The sequence below is a fragment of the Humulus lupulus genome, chromosome 9 (genome assembly GCF_963169125.1).
Source record: "Humulus lupulus chromosome 9, drHumLupu1.1, whole genome shotgun sequence".
In the NCBI taxonomy this organism is placed as follows: domain Eukaryota; kingdom Viridiplantae; phylum Streptophyta; class Magnoliopsida; order Rosales; family Cannabaceae; genus Humulus; species Humulus lupulus.
The window spans coordinates 4617132-4636502 of record NC_084801.1 but is presented as its reverse complement, the minus strand read 5'-3'; the positions used below and the strand labels follow the sequence as shown (position 1 = coordinate 4636502).

The 19371-nt window shown below is 32.6% G+C and overlaps 2 protein-coding genes across 3 annotated transcripts; both read right to left on the bottom strand.

Moving 5' to 3' along the window:
- Positions 1–3503: 3503 nt before the first annotated feature.
- LOC133799300 (uncharacterized) lies at positions 3504–4925 on the bottom strand. Its single transcript, XM_062237318.1, has one exon. The coding sequence runs from the start codon at positions 4923–4925 to the stop codon at positions 3504–3506; it is 1422 nt and encodes a 473-aa protein (XP_062093302.1).
- A 4571-nt stretch (positions 4926–9496) lies between these two features.
- LOC133802468 (alpha,alpha-trehalose-phosphate synthase [UDP-forming] 1-like) lies at positions 9497–18233 on the bottom strand. Of its 2 annotated transcripts, none has more exons than XM_062240780.1 (18): positions 17984–18233; positions 16367–16889; positions 16171–16268; positions 15693–16081; positions 14859–14973; positions 14549–14650; positions 13866–14016; positions 13515–13603; positions 13152–13200; positions 12729–12829; positions 12349–12536; positions 12028–12145; positions 11358–11534; positions 11160–11282; positions 10958–11045; positions 10728–10858; positions 10397–10495; positions 9497–10307 (listed from the first exon to the last, which is right to left on the bottom strand). In XM_062240780.1, the coding sequence occupies exons 2-18, from the start codon at positions 16752–16754 to the stop codon at positions 9888–9890; spliced, it is 2826 nt and encodes a 941-aa protein (XP_062096764.1). In that variant the 5' UTR covers positions 16755–16889; positions 17984–18233; the 3' UTR covers positions 9497–9887. The 2 variants fall into 2 exon arrangements, with proteins under 2 accessions (XP_062096764.1, XP_062096763.1); XM_062240779.1 differs by having other exon boundaries at positions 16367–16783; positions 17984–18232.
- Between the last annotated feature and the right edge of the window lie 1138 nt (positions 18234–19371).

Sequence of the window (19371 nt, the reverse complement as noted above, 5' to 3'; positions counted from 1 at the left end):
ACTTAGACCGATGAGAATGAAAATGGACAAGAAATAGTAAAACTGCAAAGTTTCACTACTCTTGTCCATTTCTTCAGAAACTTTTGTAATCAGAATATTACAAAAAGTTCTAAATTATAAACATAATTTTTCTAAGATATATATACTAATTTTATTTTCTTTTAATAGCCATTGTGTATAATTAGAAAACTAAAATCTTTGACTTGACCAAATAGATTCTATCTTAGTTGCTTAATTTACTATCATTATTGCTATTATTAGTATATTACTATATTGTAATTAATTATGAGAAATAGAATGAGAATATAACAGCTGGCATAATTAAACTTCCAATTTTGGGAAATTTTAATTGAGTATATAACTTGTAAATTGTCATGAATATTGAATGGTACATATTTTGTTATTATTTTCCTCTAAAAGAGACAAATTATAACAAATTGTTCAATCAAGAAAATCTAAAAGTGTTTATTCCATTGATTAACATAACCAGGCATTAGAAAATAGGTTTATATCTTTTTAAAATTAGAGTCCACTTATTAAAAATCAAATTTTACAAATAGAATTTAATGGTTTAGATAATTTTATTTAAGAAAAATTATGTAATAACATTTTTTTAAATATAAATTCATGAGGGTGGAAATATCATTCCCATTATTTAATTTTCTTGTGGGAGTTGGTTGAGAAAGAAATAAAATCATAAGAGATAATGAAAATGATAAGTAGAATGATACTACAAATTTATGAGTCTATACTCTTAAATCAATTTGGTGCAAAAGTCCAATTTGGTGTGGAATTTTTTATTTTTCAATTTAAATTCTTTTTTATTTATTTATTTTCTTAAATCTTATATTTTAGTCCACAAATTAAATTTGATCACATTAATATCTTAAATTTGATTCTTTTTTGTTTTAATATTTATAATAATATATAACTAAAAAATAAAAAAAATTTGAGAACGAGATGCTAATTCAGAATATTGAATTACTATGAAGTTGTAATTTTTTTATTATGTGTAATGTTTAATTAATTTAATATAAATATTTGATTTTAGTAAATTAGTTTAAGATTTTAAATAATAATTAGTAATTAATTATAAATATATAATAATTATGATATATTATTAATTTGTAGAAATCCATAATTATTTTTATAAATTAAACATTGGATATTATTGTAAAGAAAAATCAAATGTATAGTCTTTTAAGAAAAGTAATTTATTTAGTGTGGTATTTGACATTATTTTTGGAGTCGCGATTGAAAAAGTGAAAGAGTTTATGCTAATTTGAAGGGATATTCACAAAATACTCAATCCAAACTAATTCCCACATTTCAATCCAATCCAATCCGCAAAGTATGGATATCTGTACTTCTGCGGATTGGATTGGAAAATTTAAAATCTGCACTTGTTCTGGTAGGATACACTTTTAATTATAAAAGTAACTGATTAAATCAAATCCACGTCTATTTACATATATATATATTAAAAAAACTTAATATATATAGAAATTTAATATTTTAAGTATTTAAAATTTTTTTTTTTTGGAAAATCAGAGGCAAATAAATTGATCACCAAAACAAATTACAACTTAAACAAAGACAACCTTCTAATTACAAACTTTGTATAATGACTCCACCCACTCTTTATCTACTCTATTGAATTTTTTTATGTTCATGACTTGAATTCTATTACAAACAGCATATTTGATATTATGCACAACTACTTGGACTGTAGGGAGATTTTTATCCCATAAAACTCTATTCCTACTTTGCCAAATGAAATACACCATAGCAGCAAAAGCACTCATATGAACTTTTTTCCTACCTTGGGACCATTTCATCTTCTTGATCCTTTTAACTATACCATTCAAGTCCTGGTTCCTTGGAGTCCAACCCAGCCAACAATTAATTGCCTCAGTGATCTTCTTACTATAACAGCAAGAAAAAAATAAGTGAGAGTGAGATTCCTCAACCTCATCACATATCATGCAAACACTAGTATTTACTACTGCCATACGTAAGAGTCTATCCCTTGTTGGAAGTCTCATTCTCACAGCCAGCCAAGAAATTACTCTGTGCTTTGGAGTGCAAAAAGAGTCTCATATCAACGCATAAGGCCACATCCCACTGTTATTCCTCCTTAATTTTGCATACATCTCAGCAATACTGTAATGAAAGGAATGGAATTTAGCTTCAGAAAACACCTGTTTCAGCTTGTCTTTTGTCTGCACTATTCTTTTCCAATACCAGCTAGCATCAGCAGGGGCTTCATATGTCCACCAACTACCCTTTTTAATGTAGACTGAGTTAACCCATTTAACCCACAAATTGTCTTTCTTATTAGATATAGCCCACACATGTTTCCCCATTGCACAAAGATTCCATAAAGCAGTGTCTTTAAACCCCAAACCACCTTCTTTTTTCGGATGACATATCTCAGCCCAAGAAACATTCCCGGATCCATTAAACTTATCATTACCTTTCCAGAGGTAAGCCCGGCAGATTTGGTTAATTTTCTGAACCACACTTTTAGGCAAAATAATAATTTGAGACCAAAACAAGTTAATAGAAAGAAGAACTGAGTTTATGAGTACCATACGCCCTGCATAGGAAAGATTCTTACTACTCCAAGTTCTAATTCTACTAGTCATTCGATCTACTAAACATTCACAATCAGCTGGAGAAAGTCTTTTGGAACAAATTTTCAAGCCAAGATATCTAAATGGAAGACAAACTCTGCTATAACCAGAAAAAAGCTCAATACGATTAAGCGTATGATTATCCAAACCTGCCCCATAGAGTGCCGATTTCTCCCTGTTAGGCTGAAGCCCTGAGGTATTGGAAAAAAGTTTAAAACCTTGTAAAAGCAAGCTGGCAGACTTGTAATCTCCCTTGCAAAACAGAAGTAAATCATCTGCAAAACATAAATGTGTAAGTTTTAAACTTTTACATCTAGGATGATATTGAAAACCAGGAAGATTTACCACTTTCTTCAAAATACGCGAAAGATACTCCATTCCAATGATGAATAACAACGGAGATATTGGATCATCTTGACGAAGACCCCTCTTAGGTTGAAAGAAACCTTGCAACGATCCATTAATCATAAAGGAGAGTCTCAGGGTACACACACAAGCCATGATTAAATTTACGAACTTCGTAGGGAATCCAAGAGCCAGCATCATTTCTTGAAGAAAGTCCCAATCCAAAGTATCATAAGCTTTCTGTAAATCAATTTTAAACATACATGCTGATTTTGCCCTTCGCCTATCATAACCCCGAACTAAATCTTGGCAAATCATTACATTATGGATTATTTGCCTTCCTCGAACAAAGCCACTTTGGTTGTCGGAGATAATGCTAGGAAGGATATTTCGGAAGCGAGAACATATCATTTTGGTTGCTACTTTATAGACCACATTGCAACAAGCAATAGGTCTATAATCATTCACTGAGTCAAGGCAAGGTTTTTTAGGGATTAGAGTAATGGATGTGGCATTTATCTCCTATAGAATCTTCCCTATGTTGAGAAAAGAGAGAATATCAGCTGTGAAATCATTCCCTATGATATTCCAAGTTTCTTTAAAGAAACCACTGCTGAAACCATCAGGTCCAAGAGCTTTGTCATTTGGTATAGCAAAAAGAGCTGTTTTAACTTCATCAGGAGAGTAATCCAGCAATAATCCATCAGCTTGAGACTTACTAACCAGCAGACCCTCTTTTACTAAACTGTTGTGAACCCTGGTTCTTGCACCCATTTTGAATCCAAGTAAATGATCATAGAACTCCAAAAATGCTCGTGTAACCTCATGATACTCATTAACCCATTCCCCATCTCTGTTTCTGACTGAGTAGATAGTATTTTGCATTCTCCTCTGCTTCATACTAGCATGAAATAATTTGGTATTGTCATCACCTAGAGCAATCCAATTTGCTTTTGCTTTCTGCCTTAATAACAGGAGATAATGCTTGTGAATCTGGGTGTAATGCATCCTAGCCTGAATTTCCTGAGAAATAAGGTCCTCATTCTGAGGTTGCCCCCTCAAAGACTCCTGAAGATCAATCAGATTTTTATACGCTTCTGAGTCTTGGATACCAAGGTCTCCCTTCCCTTGCTGATGTAACCTCCTTAGTCCCTGTTTTAGCATTCTGAGTTTTTTTATTAATCTGTACATAGGAGAGCCTTCAACTTCCTCACTCCATCCTTTTCGAACTATATCAGTAAACTCAGCCAAGGAACTCCAGTAATTAAAATACCTGAACGGTTTATGCTTGTCTTGAGAATTCGGGTATATGGACAGCAGCCCTGGGGAGTGATCAAAGATTCCCTCTGCAAGGTAGCTCACTTCAGCCGTTGGAAAATTTTCCAACCAGTCAGTATTAGCTAAAACCCAGTCCAACTTTGCACATACTCGAGCTTTTCCCTCTTGTTTGTTATTCCAAGTAAAGTAAGAGCCATTGTATTTAACATCCTCCAAACCATAATCCGCAACACAGGTTTGAAACGGCACCATTTCTGCTCCATTACCACGATAATTCTGCCTTTCAACAGTAGACAAAACAGCATTAAAATCTCCTCCAATAATCCACGGAATCTTTATACCTTGAGCAATAAGACCAATATCCTTCCAAAGCTGCTTTCGGTCATTACTGTCATTCATAGCATAGACAACAGTGACTGCAAACTGACTCCATTGTTTAGGCCTTATCCAACAGTGAATAAATTGACTCGTACCCCCTTTGATGTCAACCTCAAAGCTATTCAGATTCCAAGCTATAATAATCCGCCCATTAGGATGATGAGAAATATTAGAAGTGAAGCACCACCCCGAAAACATATATAGGTATAAGGCTCTCATATTGGCAGCCTTAACCTTTGTCTCTAGGAGCCCAACAAAACCAATCCTATGGTAAGAAATCATTTTCATGACTTCTTTTTGCTTTGTGGATTTATTGAGGCCCCTAACATTCCAAAAGAGCATTTTATCCATTTATTGGTGGAGGATCTCCCCCTCCATCAATAATGGACTGCATTTCACAAAGAACTTTCCCCACCTGAAACTCAGAAACAGTCACCGATTCTAACACATCAAATAATTGTGTTGTTGAAAAATTATGTGCTTGCTATATATATATATTTATATTATTGTTGGAGACTCAAACCTTAAGAAGCTTTATATTATATGCAACTAGAAATGATAACCACGTTTCGCAGTCTTTTGTAATGATTAAAAAAATATATTTTTAAAAAAATTGGGAGATTGTGTGGTAGGGAGTCATTTTCAACCTACTCGTACAACATGTTCCTTATATGGACATCTGAGTGCAACTTTACCCCATTTTTTATGATGGTGTTCATTGTATAGTGAATAATTAAAGTGTCGAAAACAAAGTTAAACACTTGTTCTGCACTTACTTTTATTTATAAATTATTTTTATACACTTTGCATGTTTTTTTTTATAAAAAAATATAAATTATGTTTAAAGAAATTTATGTTTTGTATAAGGGTTATTTTGGCTGATAACTTTTAGACCTCATGTTTTATCAAAAATTTAAAAATAAGAATATATAGACTGGTTATTTGAACACTCTATTTTGACCAATTACTTATTTTGACCTTTTAAAAATCAACCAATTATACTTGTACAAATTGTCACGAAGTTCCATAGCTACGTCATCAGCGCTCGAGCATGAGTTGCATGCTCGAAAGCGCCAGTCTTCTCTAAGAGATGAGTTCAACAGACTAATCAAGGAAGGAGGCGTGTGATAACTGGAATGGTGAGCTCGAGGCTTTGAGTGATCTCGAAAACGCGTTGAAGCAGTAATCAAGCACGAAGAAGCGTTAAATACATACACGGAAAAGCTATTTGGAAATCCTTATTTATTTGGGATTGGTTAAAAATGTGTATTAAATCCCTATTTTTATGAGATCTTTATTTAAATAATGTCTTTTAATTGTATTATTATTATTTGGCGGGTATTCATTTGAATAAAGATTTGAATACATGTTGTAACTTATGAGAATGTATTCTTGTAATTAAGTCTATAAATAGTATGGATCTGGTCATTTGTACTCAGACACAATTTTGTGAGGAGAAATGCTATGTGGAAATTATTTTTTCTTAAAGCTTTAACACAGACTTTAATAAAAGTGACTTGTGGACGTAGGCAGATTTTAATTGCTGAACCACGTAAAAATATCATTATTTTCTTTTCTTCCAAATCAATTATTTATTTGTTCTACATAATTAAGTTGACGAAAAAACGGTGTCAACAGTTGGCGTTAAAGAAAATTAAATAATTAAAATTCGATCAAATAAACTTTTTAAATTCATAGTTTTAATTTAGAAATTTTTAACATATTATTATATTAAAATTCGTAAATATTTTTTCTACAAGAAAATTAGAAAAAAATATTTAATTTTAAAATTAGAATGCACCATATCTTTATATACAAAAATTGTATATCTAATTTGGTTTAATTTTTTTAATATGTTTATGTCATTCGTTTATAATATACACTATTATTTATTTATTTAAAATTTATATGACAACGAAAGAAACATAATAAAAATAAATTAATAAATTTTCTAAATAAAACTAAGCAAATGTGCACTGTACTAGTATATATTTATATATATGGGTGTGTTTGTAGTGTGGCATACCAAAATATCATATTGGTGCGGCTCTTAATTGTGAGATGTATAATAATTTTTATCTTAGTTTTGTTATGATGGTGTTCATTGTAGTTATAACGGGCCTCCTGCAAATTTTTCAGAAAGTCTAGAAAATATACGATACCAAAATTAGGTTCCAACAACTTGTTTATCTAAGCGTATAAAAAAAAATAAGCACGCATGTAACAAACTGTTGAATCTAATTTCGGTACTGTAAATTATAAAAAATTTTTTGAAAATTTGTAAAAGATAAATTGTGACTATAATGAACATCATTATTGAAAAAAACAACTCGAGTAAAAATCATTTAAGCCCCTCAATTAGGGATGCGTCGTAATACATTTGACCGTGCCACACCACAAATTTCCCCAATGTATAGTCTTTATTTTATTTAAGTCCAATTGTGGATTTAATAGGACCACGCAACTCCAAAGGCATGCCCATTACAAAGGTTGTTTTAATACAAATAATATTAAAAAGAAAAAAGTATTATTAAGAGGCTTTTTGGCATCATTTTGGATTTCAACTTATATGTCACATTTTCAACTTATATAAAATCTCATGCTTTTCAAAAGTATCACATTTCTTCAAAAAGCCATTTTCTCCATGCTTACTACTACTACTACTAGTTGATATAATTATATATAGTTAGAGAGCATATATAGCTATGAAGATGATATGAAGTAGCTAGCCAAAAAATCTTTATGCACTTTTTAGTGTATATGTCAAGTCACTATATGAATGATCTTCTTATCACAAGTTGCTTAGAATGTATGTCCACACCCTACTTCTCATAATTATTCTATTATTGAGAAACATAATATAGAAAGAAAAACAAAACAAAAACACTATTTCTTGTTGACATTTTACTCCGTTTTAACTCACTTAAATATTTGTTTTGCATTGTCTTAGCTTGGATGATTCATAATGAATTAGGTGTTATTTTTTCTCATATAATAGTTTTGTTGTCTAACATTTTAGGGGCATCTCTTTGATTTTAATGTTGCGGTCTATGGATTTATTAAGAGTATGGTTATATTCACCGGTTAATTAGTCAAGTTTATCTAAAGATTATTAGCATGTGTTTATGGGTTTAGTTGTATAATACGATTACAGTAAATACGAGATATATATTTGTTGTCTGGTGCTCATGTAGAATTTTACTTTTTTTTCTTTTCCAAACTTTGATTTTTATATTTCCTAATAGAATTGACTAAGCATGCCTTTAGACCAGACGATAAACTTTTTTGGATGAAGAAATTCATCCTCACATCTATAATTATATTCCTTTATGATCTTAATCTAATATGGTATCATTAATATATATATAATTTTTTTAAAAATTGGGGCAAACTAGAATTTGGTCCATTAATTATTAAAAGTAACAATAATTTAGTTTGATTTTTCTAATTTTGTCTCTTTTAATCTCACCAAGTTTCCACTTTATTAGTTGGGAGAATCGATCCCATTGATACATTGGTTATACCTCCAAATTTATCTTTGTTTAGATAGAAACAACGCAGTGACAAAGTTAGAATTAATATATATAGAGGGCCAAAATAATTTTTTTAATAAAACTTATAATAATGTATATACAATGTTTGTAAATGCATAGAATTTTTTTTATTTAGAGGGGCCATTATAAATTTATGCACATATTTATATTTATTTATCTTTTTTAAAAAATACCTGGTACAAAAAAAAATTATGTATGTATATATTAATGTCAATTCAACAAGTTGGTTTGATATAACAACCACTAGCTAGAAGTAGAATTAGAATTAGTAGTAGTAGATGTTACTTATATTCAATTTTGGAGTATAGCTTTTGGCTGTGTTGGGCTACTCTTAGTCAAAAGGAATAACTTTATATTTTTTTTTTCTTGTATTAATTCTAGGTAGATAGAATGTGTTTGCATGGTTAAAAACGACATGGGACGTCCATTTCATGAAAGTCAAAACGACAACATACTCCACTTTAGATACATATAACCATTTCCATTTGTTTTGCTACGCTTACATTTCAAAGAAAGAAAATAACACTTTAGTTACTTAGACAATTGGTTAGGTTACAACACTTTAGGCCTACAAATATCAAAATAGTGCCAATATGATTTTTTTTTTTTTTTTAAATTGTCTTTCTTGTGTATACATTTGTTTACTTTAATTAAATTTTAGAATAATAAACCCTAAACAATTACTTTATAGTTCATAGTAAACTATTATTTTATTATTTTTTATTTTAACTAAGTTTATGCTTTATTGAAATATCAATACTGACATGTTATAAATATATATATATATATATTAATAAACTTGGTTTGGGTTTAATTTATTTAGTTCTATTTTTGTTTTTATGTTTGTTTGGTATTTTGGTAACTACTTTAGGTTTGAAGATAGATATACTTGAACAGAGCAAAAACTTAAGAGTGGATTCTGAGAATTTTAGAGAGAAGTGAATTTTCTTAAATAAATGATTCATGCCTAAACTGCATAAGCTATATATATTTATATATATATATATATATGTATGTATCAATGAAAATACATACTGAGATAAAGAAAATCCATAACATAAAAATAACTTGTCTCGACACACCAAGACAGTTGTCACTAATTAACAAACTTCTGTGAAATCAAACTTAACTAATTGGATTATCAACACTAAACGATATAATTTTACTTGGTTTCTGTGATTGGTTAGCTTTGGTTCTTTTATGAACTTTCAGACCTATATATGGACTTAGTCCCATTTTATCCAATAAGTGAAATTCTATTTGCTCTTACAAAATAAAAATAATCTCGAAAACAGAGAGGGGTAGTAAAAAAAAATTGCTAGCATTTCTCTTAGAAAATTAGCTAAGTGATCAAATTCTTCTAAAGAACTCATTCCAAAATAATTGGATCCTAAATTCTTAACATTTTCACCTTAGATTTGACTAAACATATATTGCCTTGCCTAAGTATTATATCCTCTCTCCCACTCTCTCTCTCTTTCTACTATTATTTCAACAAAAGAATATCACAAGGTTTCCATAGCTACAAAAGAGTAACGAACGAAATGAACATGTCTACATCTGTGTAGTACTTACTACACATCCAAAAGACAAAAAAAAATGAAAATTTTTGTGCTTAGCAAAATGTAAAAATGTCAGCCATTTGGGTCTCTACTTAGAAGAGTAGTACTAGTAGAAGATGCATCAATGGACCCTTCTAAACACCCTCAGCCAGCTCCTTTAGGAGAGTGACAACTTCGTCTGATGACGGGAGTAGATACCGTGCGCTAGAACGCTTTCGTCCAACAGAACAAGAGAAGTAATTGTCACCCTTGAGATCAAGAACAGAAGAGCCCTCATGTAGAGACATCTTGTCGCGCCATGTAGGCTTCCAAGAATTCGAACTCCCATGATTGTTGTTGTTGTTGTTGTTGTTGTTGTTATTACTAGTAGTAGTTTGTTTCTTCTCTATAATAGACATGGAGCGTTGTTTGTTAAGGCGAGACGACTTTGAGCTACCTTTGCTGGCTGCAAACTTTGGCAACGATGGAGTGATTGAATTGGTTAGTATGGTTCTTGGTGTTGGTGGCGATTCGGATGGTAGCTCTGGCTCAAAAAATGTGTACACATCTTCGTCCTAAAACACCAATGTTACCAGATTTCAGTTGTGTCACACAATAAGAAAGCTGCTTAAGGTTTAATGAGTAGAGAGAAATAAGGTTTTACCTTAGGGAGAAAGTGTCCAATACATAGGACATAATCAATAGGTGCTTTCATGCCTTTGTTGTGAACTATTTCTCCTAAGATTCGATCAATTGCTGCACCCTGCAGCATACATAGATATGTAATTACATCAGATAGAAAAGAAGGCAAATAAACTCGACATTTGGTATATATAGACTCCAGACAGGTAGCTCAAATGATCAGATATGTGGTTAAACTCCCACAACTGTTATAGTTTTCTAGTCTCTAAATATTGTAAGGTTAGGTGGGGAGTCTAGTTTCGAAAAAGCATTTGGTATGTAAGAACTTTTTCACCAACCAAAATGCAAAGTACCTTAGTAACACCAACTGCTCGAACCTCGACAGATTTGCTACCTTGGACAACATCGACAGATGCATTTGAGATTGGACCTGTCCAGAGATGTTGCAGCATGTCTCTTGCTTGAAGCCTTCCAAACTCGATATCTAGTAATTCAAATAATCTTTCAAATGATGCTAATGGTCCAACACCATTATTATTTTTTAACCATGAGAGAAGAGAAGGATAACTGAAAATGTGGTTACCTGCATACTTGTAGTTCCAGACAAGTGATGTCTCACGAAGCTCGAAATGTGATCGAGGTGTTCTTTCAGTAAAGTACTCGAAAACATGCTGAAATCATGAATGAGAATTAACAAGAATTAATGGTGAAAGTGAAAGGGGAATTCATTGGAGAATGACATAGTATCATCAATTGATGTCGAAGAAACAAACAAACAATCAAACCTTCACACTCTCAACCCATTCCATAGTTAAATTCTCAGGCATTGTAGTCATCCATTCCCCTGCAGTAAGACGCAAAAACATCCCATTTTCTGCTGCTAGCCACATGTTGTAGTCACTAAAGTTCTGTATAAGAAGAAGTTAGTAAAGAGCATAACTTGCAAGACAAGTAATGGAGAGTGAAAAAAAGTAGTGAACTACATCATCTAGGATATTTCTGTCACTGCCACTTAGAACTACTACAGTTGTTTTAGGGTCCTCAGATAGTTTCTTCAATGGTTCTTTGAGGTCTGGATGCAGTTTAGGCTCCATTTCTTTAATTTGACCACCCCTTCTCCCAAGCGCGCCAATTGGCTCTGTTAATGTGGCATTAAACCCCTGTAAAGAGAATGTGTACTGACAATTAGGTGGCCATAGTAGTATATTTTATGAAATTTGCGCAAACAAGGATAACAGGCTGTTACACCAAAAACTGAGTATCAAAAAGGGAACGTTTTAAAGTACAGAAACCAATGGGATTTAGATCATAGTTTGAGGCCAAATATAAGATTAACCCAAGAAATACAAAAACTATACTTTTATAGATGAATGAATCATTTTATTTGAATTTCAAAAAAACTATTCTGATAATGATAAACTGTAGGGAAAAACATTTCCTTATTAAAAAATTAACTTAGTGAGACCAGAATATTTGTTATTCCATCTGAAAAAAAAAAAGTAAATTACACAAATTAACACTGTCACTTTATAAGTTTTACTTCACTTACCCAATTTGTACATAATTGAACATGTAAAATGAAAATATAGAAATGAAAAACAGATATCATATAAAATTCCAGCACATAGAGTGTAGCATGAGAAAGATGCCTACCAGTATAAGCAATCTATTATTGGATTCCAAATAGTGATCAACGGCTTCTTTCATAGGAAGTAGAGGTGGAACTTGCCTAGTCCTCAGTTGAGCTTCCACAATAGTATCATTAAGTTCACTGAAATGGAGAAACAATAAATGACACTAGATTAGAATAAAGCCTGAAAAAGAAACACTAACTGGTATGAACAGATAAATATTTTTGCTTCTTAGGACAGAAGTGAAATTTAAAATCCTAGAATACATGTTAATCTCCACATTGAGAAGGTTTCATTCTCTATAAATCATACATTCTAATGTTAATGCTACATATGAGCATACCTAACAAAGGTTGCAGCCCATTCTTGAGATGTATGAGTTGTTACATGCATGAAATTATGCTGGTGTCTCTTTTCTCTTTCATCAGCTGGCATATTCAAAGCATAAGCAATGGAAGCAGCAACTTCTGTGATATTCCATGGATTTACTAAAATGGCACCAGCACCAAGCGATTGTGCTGCACCTGCAAACTAAATTTAAATGGAATAAACAAGAAGATGCATGCCCGAAGAACTATGAAGACAATGCGTTGAATAGAATTCACAACAAAGCATTCTTTTTTTCCTTTTTCTTTTTTTATTGATAATTTAAGCTTTTCTGATGAATTTAACAATGGAAAAAACCTACCATGCAAACTCAAAGAAAATATAAAGTTAAATTACCTCACTCAGAATGAGAACTCCTTTCTTGGATGCTTGGCAAGCAACAAACTCATAACTCACAAGATTCATTCCATCTCTAAGAGAAGTAACAAGTGCAACATCTAAACAAGGAAAAACAAACAAACAAATAAACAAAATTACATGCATATGAACAGAAATGAAAAATATCTATATTTATTTTTATATATACATATATATATATATATATAAAATTTGCACCGAAAAAAGAAATAGCAATTGAGTTACTCATGGCAAACAAAATTAATTAATTGAAGGCACAATTGCCTTCTGTTGTTTCACCATATTAATGTATTACATGATTGAGTTACCATAGGAATCACTACAAACTAGGCAGCCTAGGAACAATTTACTTATCTAAGACAAAATTGATTAACAGTTTTGTTACAAAACAAAAATGAGTACCAGTAACAGCATACAGAGCGCACAATGCGTGAAAGTCAAGAGATCGGTCCTGTAAAAAGAAGAGAAAATGGTTTAGCAGTCATGACATAATCATTGAACCTAATTGTAAGAAAATCAGGTTCAAAGAAAATGAGAGACAGAAACATAACATACATAATATTTGACTAAATTGTAGTCTCAAAACATATATTAATCAAATGCTGTTGCTTAAAAAGACCTGAACTCAGACCTTTTATTCTTCTTTTTGTTTGATTTTTCTTTCACTAAAATGTCTTTAGAAAGTTGGGAAGGTGATTAAAACAGAACAAAGAAGATCACTTGAAACACTGTCTCTAATTTACATGATATATAAAAAAGACAAACCAGATGGTGTATGGGAACAGCAGTAAGAGTTCCAAATCTCCCATTAATGCGTCCCACAATCTCATGAACTTGGCTTGTAAGCTTTTGATCTGTAACAAACAATAGTAAATAGATAAATAAATAACTGTATTATTTAAAACTTCAAGTAGAAATGAATGTTATAGCACCACATGCTTTTGTTTCAGCATGACTAAATTCCAATTCAGAAAAACTACTCATTGTCATATGATTGAAATAACATTAGAAAATAAACTACATATAGAAGAGGCGGTTATGAGTATTATCATCCATCAGACAGTGGTTACTGCAAAGCCAAATTAGAGTAGGAACATATTTTGATCATGAACATACATTCTGGAACATCTGTTCTGGTTGGCACAGCAATTTGAAGTAGAACTACTTTATCACGCCAGCTTGGATTTTCCTCTAGGAATTTTTCGAAAGCCAAAATCTTTTGTGGAATTCCTTTGATCATGTCAAGACGATCAACCCCCAGCATCACCTGTCCATAGTTTAACAGCAATGATAGGAAATTAGAGAACCAGAATTGTGAAAGGCAAATTCATGTAGATACATTGCTGAAACACCAAAATAACTCATGAACATCTGTTCTGGTTGTAACCAGAAAATTATAGCAGTTGCTATGTAGGTGTCGAGGAGGGGCTCGAACCTCAGACCTTGTACGAGCAATATTAGAAGTTAAAAAATAAACTAGAGGTGAAAACTCATTTGTTTGTATATATATTAGAGTCAAGAATTCCATGCGAGTTGGTTGAACCTGTTCACTTCAGCCAATGCAATTTGAATAAAGAAAACAGATAACTAAAAAACACCTAAAGATTGCAAGAGAATTTGAACAAAACAGATCTTAAAGTGCAGCCATATCTAATTATTAGCAGAAAAACAAGTCTTATTAGTAGACAAGCTAGCCTAGTAGGCTCCCTTCTTTGGGAAATAATTGTGCATGCTTCTATTTCAAGCTAAACATGTACCATATTGTTTATCAAAGAAACCAAAAGTTGTAGGTCATCTACCTTCCGACCAGCAAATCTCTCTTTCAGTTCTTTCATGTGTTCCTTGACTTGAGGAATTTCCAAAGCTCGAACAAACCGGTCAGAGTCTATGCCAATTGGAAACTGTAGTTCCACATCCAAATGGAAAGAAGGGAATGCAGGCATCACAATAAATAATGAAGTGAAGAAACTCAGCTTGAAAATATTAAAACTAATGCATTACACCACATCAATGTACAAATGATTATGTATTATGTACTATATGAAATGCTAATTTTGCAGGTGCGCAAATAACTATAAAAGAATGATGGAAAGGCTTCCAAATTTGTACCGCTGCAACACGAGTAAGCTTTCCTTGGTCCTCTACTCCTTCAGGTGTACCCTCTAGCCCAAGTATACGAGTACAAGCACTCACAAAATGCCTTGCATAATCGTATGTATGGAAACTGGAAGCTCAAGAATCCACCAATTAAAATCCTTGTGATCTCAAGATTATAACATTAAGATGGTTCCGGCACCCATAAATAAAATACATCTAACAAAAAGTGAGATAGTACATATCTAAAAGTGATTATACTCAAATAAGTAATGATACGTGCACCCAAAATATGCACGCAAACATTACACAGTAATGTGAAACTATTTTTTAAAACAGTGGTCTCAGTTTTGATAAATATGATTGGCTAGGCTAAACGGTTACGTCACTGTGTAATGTTTTGGTGCATATTTTGGGTGCACATATCATTACTCATACTCAAATATGATCGTAGTTCTATCACTTCAAATAATTATACTAGAAAGCATCTTTCGATCTCATTACAGTTCAATCTCAAGTCAATATGTAATTACCACTTGCTGATAAATTTTAATACACAACAGGTGTTTCTAATGTCACTTGTGTACAATCCACATGACACAGTAATGTCTTGACAAGAAAAATAAAATTTAATGGTGAAAATAAAACCAAACATTGAAAGACTAGGTTTATAATATGCTATTAAACTGACCATCCTATATGGGGATGCAAGGTGAAGACCATGCTCAAGACCATGGGCGACCTCAAAACAAGGTGGCATATGGCCTATGCCCACCAAAGCAAAACTATATTCCCCAAGAGATCATTAATAATTTAAGTATCACAATGTAAAAAAAAAAGTTGACTTACCCAACCAAATCAGCAGCAAGAACAGATCTTAAGAGCTCGGATCGAGACGGGAGTGTCCTATGAATTTCTGATGAAGGAAAGGGTGTGTGGAGAAACCAACCTACTTTCATGTTGTTGTTATGTTTTTTTAAACATTCTGGTAGAAACATTAGGTGATAATCATGGCACCACACAACATCTCCCTCCTCATAATGCTCATTCACTACATCAGCAAACATTTGGTTCGCCTTCTTGTATGCATCGAATTGTGACTGGAAACTACGGGTGGTTGCAAGGCGGTCTTCTTGTGGAAGCCCAAGATAATGAAAAAGTGGCCACAATATGTTGTTACAGTAACCATTGTAATACTGATGAACTATATCCTCATCAAGAAATACTGGTATGCACCTCTGCAATCAATGAACAATTTCGTTAAGGGTAACTGAAATGTATAGAGCTAGAAATACAAGATTACATAATGACAAGTAGCTATTTGAACCTTTTCAGCTAAAGCTTTGGTTAGTGCAATTTGTCCAGTCTCATCAGGCACATTTACACCAGCCCAACCAATCCATCTAGCATCAAACTCCTTCACCCCTATTAAGAATTGAAAAAACAAACAAACAAACAAGGGATTGAAATTTTTATCTATTTGTCACAATATCGAACAAAATGAGCTCAAGTGATCAGATTACCTAGAAGTGCACTAACCAAACCCCCAACACTTATCTCAAGTAACCATTGTTCCTCACCCTTTCGAATTGCAGACACAGGCAACCTATTGGCTACAACCAACAAACGCTGCTTAGAAGGTCGTCCATGTCCATCTTGCCTTTCACAGCCATCAAGAAAGACCCTTGGAGTTGCCCCTTCTAAATTCTCATCTTCATTGAAAAAGCCTGGAGTGTCACCCTCCCCTAACAGTGTATCATTCCCAAACAATTCAACCTGTCTGCTTCCGTCCTTTGCTTCTTCATTCGAATGGATAGACCGATTCGATTTTCTTAATTCTCTTTCCCTCAGTAGTCTTTCTACTCTTGTTCTGGGCGTTAATGAATTGCCGTTATACTTGTTCCCTGGCATATGATATGATTGTCTAGCAGAATATATGCCTACAGATTCCGAAACCAAAAAAGGTCACTCTTACTTATTCATAATTCTCACTCCAATTCAAACACTTGAAAGAAACCAATGAAACCAGCTACTACAATACATAGCCTGTTTGGAGAGAGATTGAATTTATCAAATGTCATTCTACTCATTTGTTCTGATTTAGAGCATGTACATATAGAAATCAAAATAAAGCAAAGCTAAGCTAGAGTATGGACATGTCTATCTGTTTTTTTTTTTTATCAAACAATGACCAAAAGTCAGACTAATAGCTTCACAATCAACCAATCAAAATATCTTCCACAAAGTAACCATGACCAGAACACCAAAATCAACCAATAAAATAAGCAATTAACAATGGAGAAAAAACATTTCAATTCATTGTAATCAAACAAGCAAAGCTAGTGTATGAACATGTCTCCCTAGGTTTCTATCAAACAGTGACCCAAATTCATAATTATAGCTTCACATTTAACCAATCAAAATGTCATCCACGAAGTAACCATGACAAAAACACCAAAATCAACCACTGAAATAAGCGATTTCAACGAAGGATAGACATTTCGATTCATTGTAATCAAACAAGCAAAGCTAGTGTATGAACATGTCTGCCTCAGTTTTTATCTAGCAGTGACCAAAATTCAGAGTTATAGCTCGACAATTAACTATCCAGAATGTCATCCACAGAGTAACCATGACCAAAACAGAAAAAATCAACCGATGAAATAAGCAACAACAATGCCGAACAGACATTTCGTTTCATCGCAATCAAACAAGCAAAGCTAGTCTATGAACATGTCTGCCTGGGCTTTCATCAAACAGAAACCAAACTTCAGAAAAATAACTCGACAATTAACTAATCAAAATGTCCAAAAAGTATCCATGACCAAAACACCAAAATCAACCAATGAAATAAGCAACAACAATGGAGAACAGGACATTTCATTTCATTTCATCTTAATCAAATTAATAAACAAAGCTATAGACAAAAAATTTAAAATAAAGCTCGAGAAAGAATAACCAAAACAGAACCAACATCCGACACCGGAAACAAAATTGAAGACGCACAATCCAGATATATAATGAAGACACACACATCAAAACACGAACCAAAAAAATCAAACTCAATACAGCCGAACGAAAAATGAAAGGAGATTGAGGAAAACAGAGACAGAGAGAGAGAGAGAGAGAGAGAGAGAAACCGAATGAAGAATGTAGATCGTTGCTGAGTTCTCGAAAAGCAAGAGCGAGCGAGCGAGCAAGAGAGAGTGATGAGAGTGAGTGAAGCCTTCTTTAGGTTCTGAAATGAATATATATATATATATATATATATCAAGGCGGTGAAATTGAAAACGAACAAGGAAGAAAGCAAGTCAAGTTGGCTAAACCGATATTTCGGCTGTGGCCAGAAAGACTTTGCAGAAAAATCTCTCCACTCACAGGCCAAGGCCACTCTAGTAGTAACTATATATATATATTATATATATATATATATATGCTAATGCTGTTACCTTCTTACATAATCATTCTTCATCTTCATTAATACACAATACATATCAGAGTTACATAGAGGAGAGAGAACAATCACATTTTTGGCCATGCAAAATCAAAACCGACTTTTTTTACACATGACACGTGGCATTCACCTATTCGTGGGATATTAATATGTGGTGATTCTCCTATGGTGTGTTTCCAACCACTGTATAATAGTGACACCTTATTTAATTTTTTTCATTAAAAAATTTATTACCTCTTCTTGTATGTAATATGAGGTATCAAAATTATATTGATTAGACACGTTATGAAACACAATAATCTAACAGGAGATTTTGATTTAATATTGCATTGCAACAATAACAGTATGTCACCAACCTCCAACAAGAAAAAGTATAAATATGGAAACTTCTCTGCCATTTGGATCGAAGAATTTATGGAGGAGAGTTTTCACCGAGCTGATCGCTTGAGTCTATAGCCTTTCCAAATAAAGATTCATTCTATCTTGTTCTAGTCCGAAAGAAGAAGCTTGAATCAGCAGAACTGACATCTGTCTGCCGGATCGATAGCAGTGTGAGGGTGGTTCTGTTTTGTTTTAGAAACATTCAAGAGTGTTTGTTTTAAGTAGTTAAGTTATCTTAGAAAGTGTAGAGGGGTTTAGGATGGAGGTAATATTAAACTCTTGTGTACAAAATATTTCACTTTACCTTTAAAATAGATGTGTGACATAAACAAATTAATCACTTTACCCCCTTAAAGTTTGAACCAAACATAGGAATACTTTTAGATTCTCATTCCCACTATTTTACTTTCATACCAAACACCCTATCAATATCAATATACTATTATTGGTGTAATTCAATATCGCTACCACACAACATCAACAACCATAAAGTGCCTTTTTTTTTCTTTGTTGGTGTAGCAATGAAGCTGAAAGGTATGTTATTATTTATTTAATTTTTTTTAAAAACTATTATTTATTTTTTTTAAAAATTAATAAAAAAAAAAAGCAGACTAAACGTGAAGGTTTGGCAGTTACAGCCGTAACTAACTTTTCTGTACTTTGATCAATATTGTTATAACAACTAACAACCAC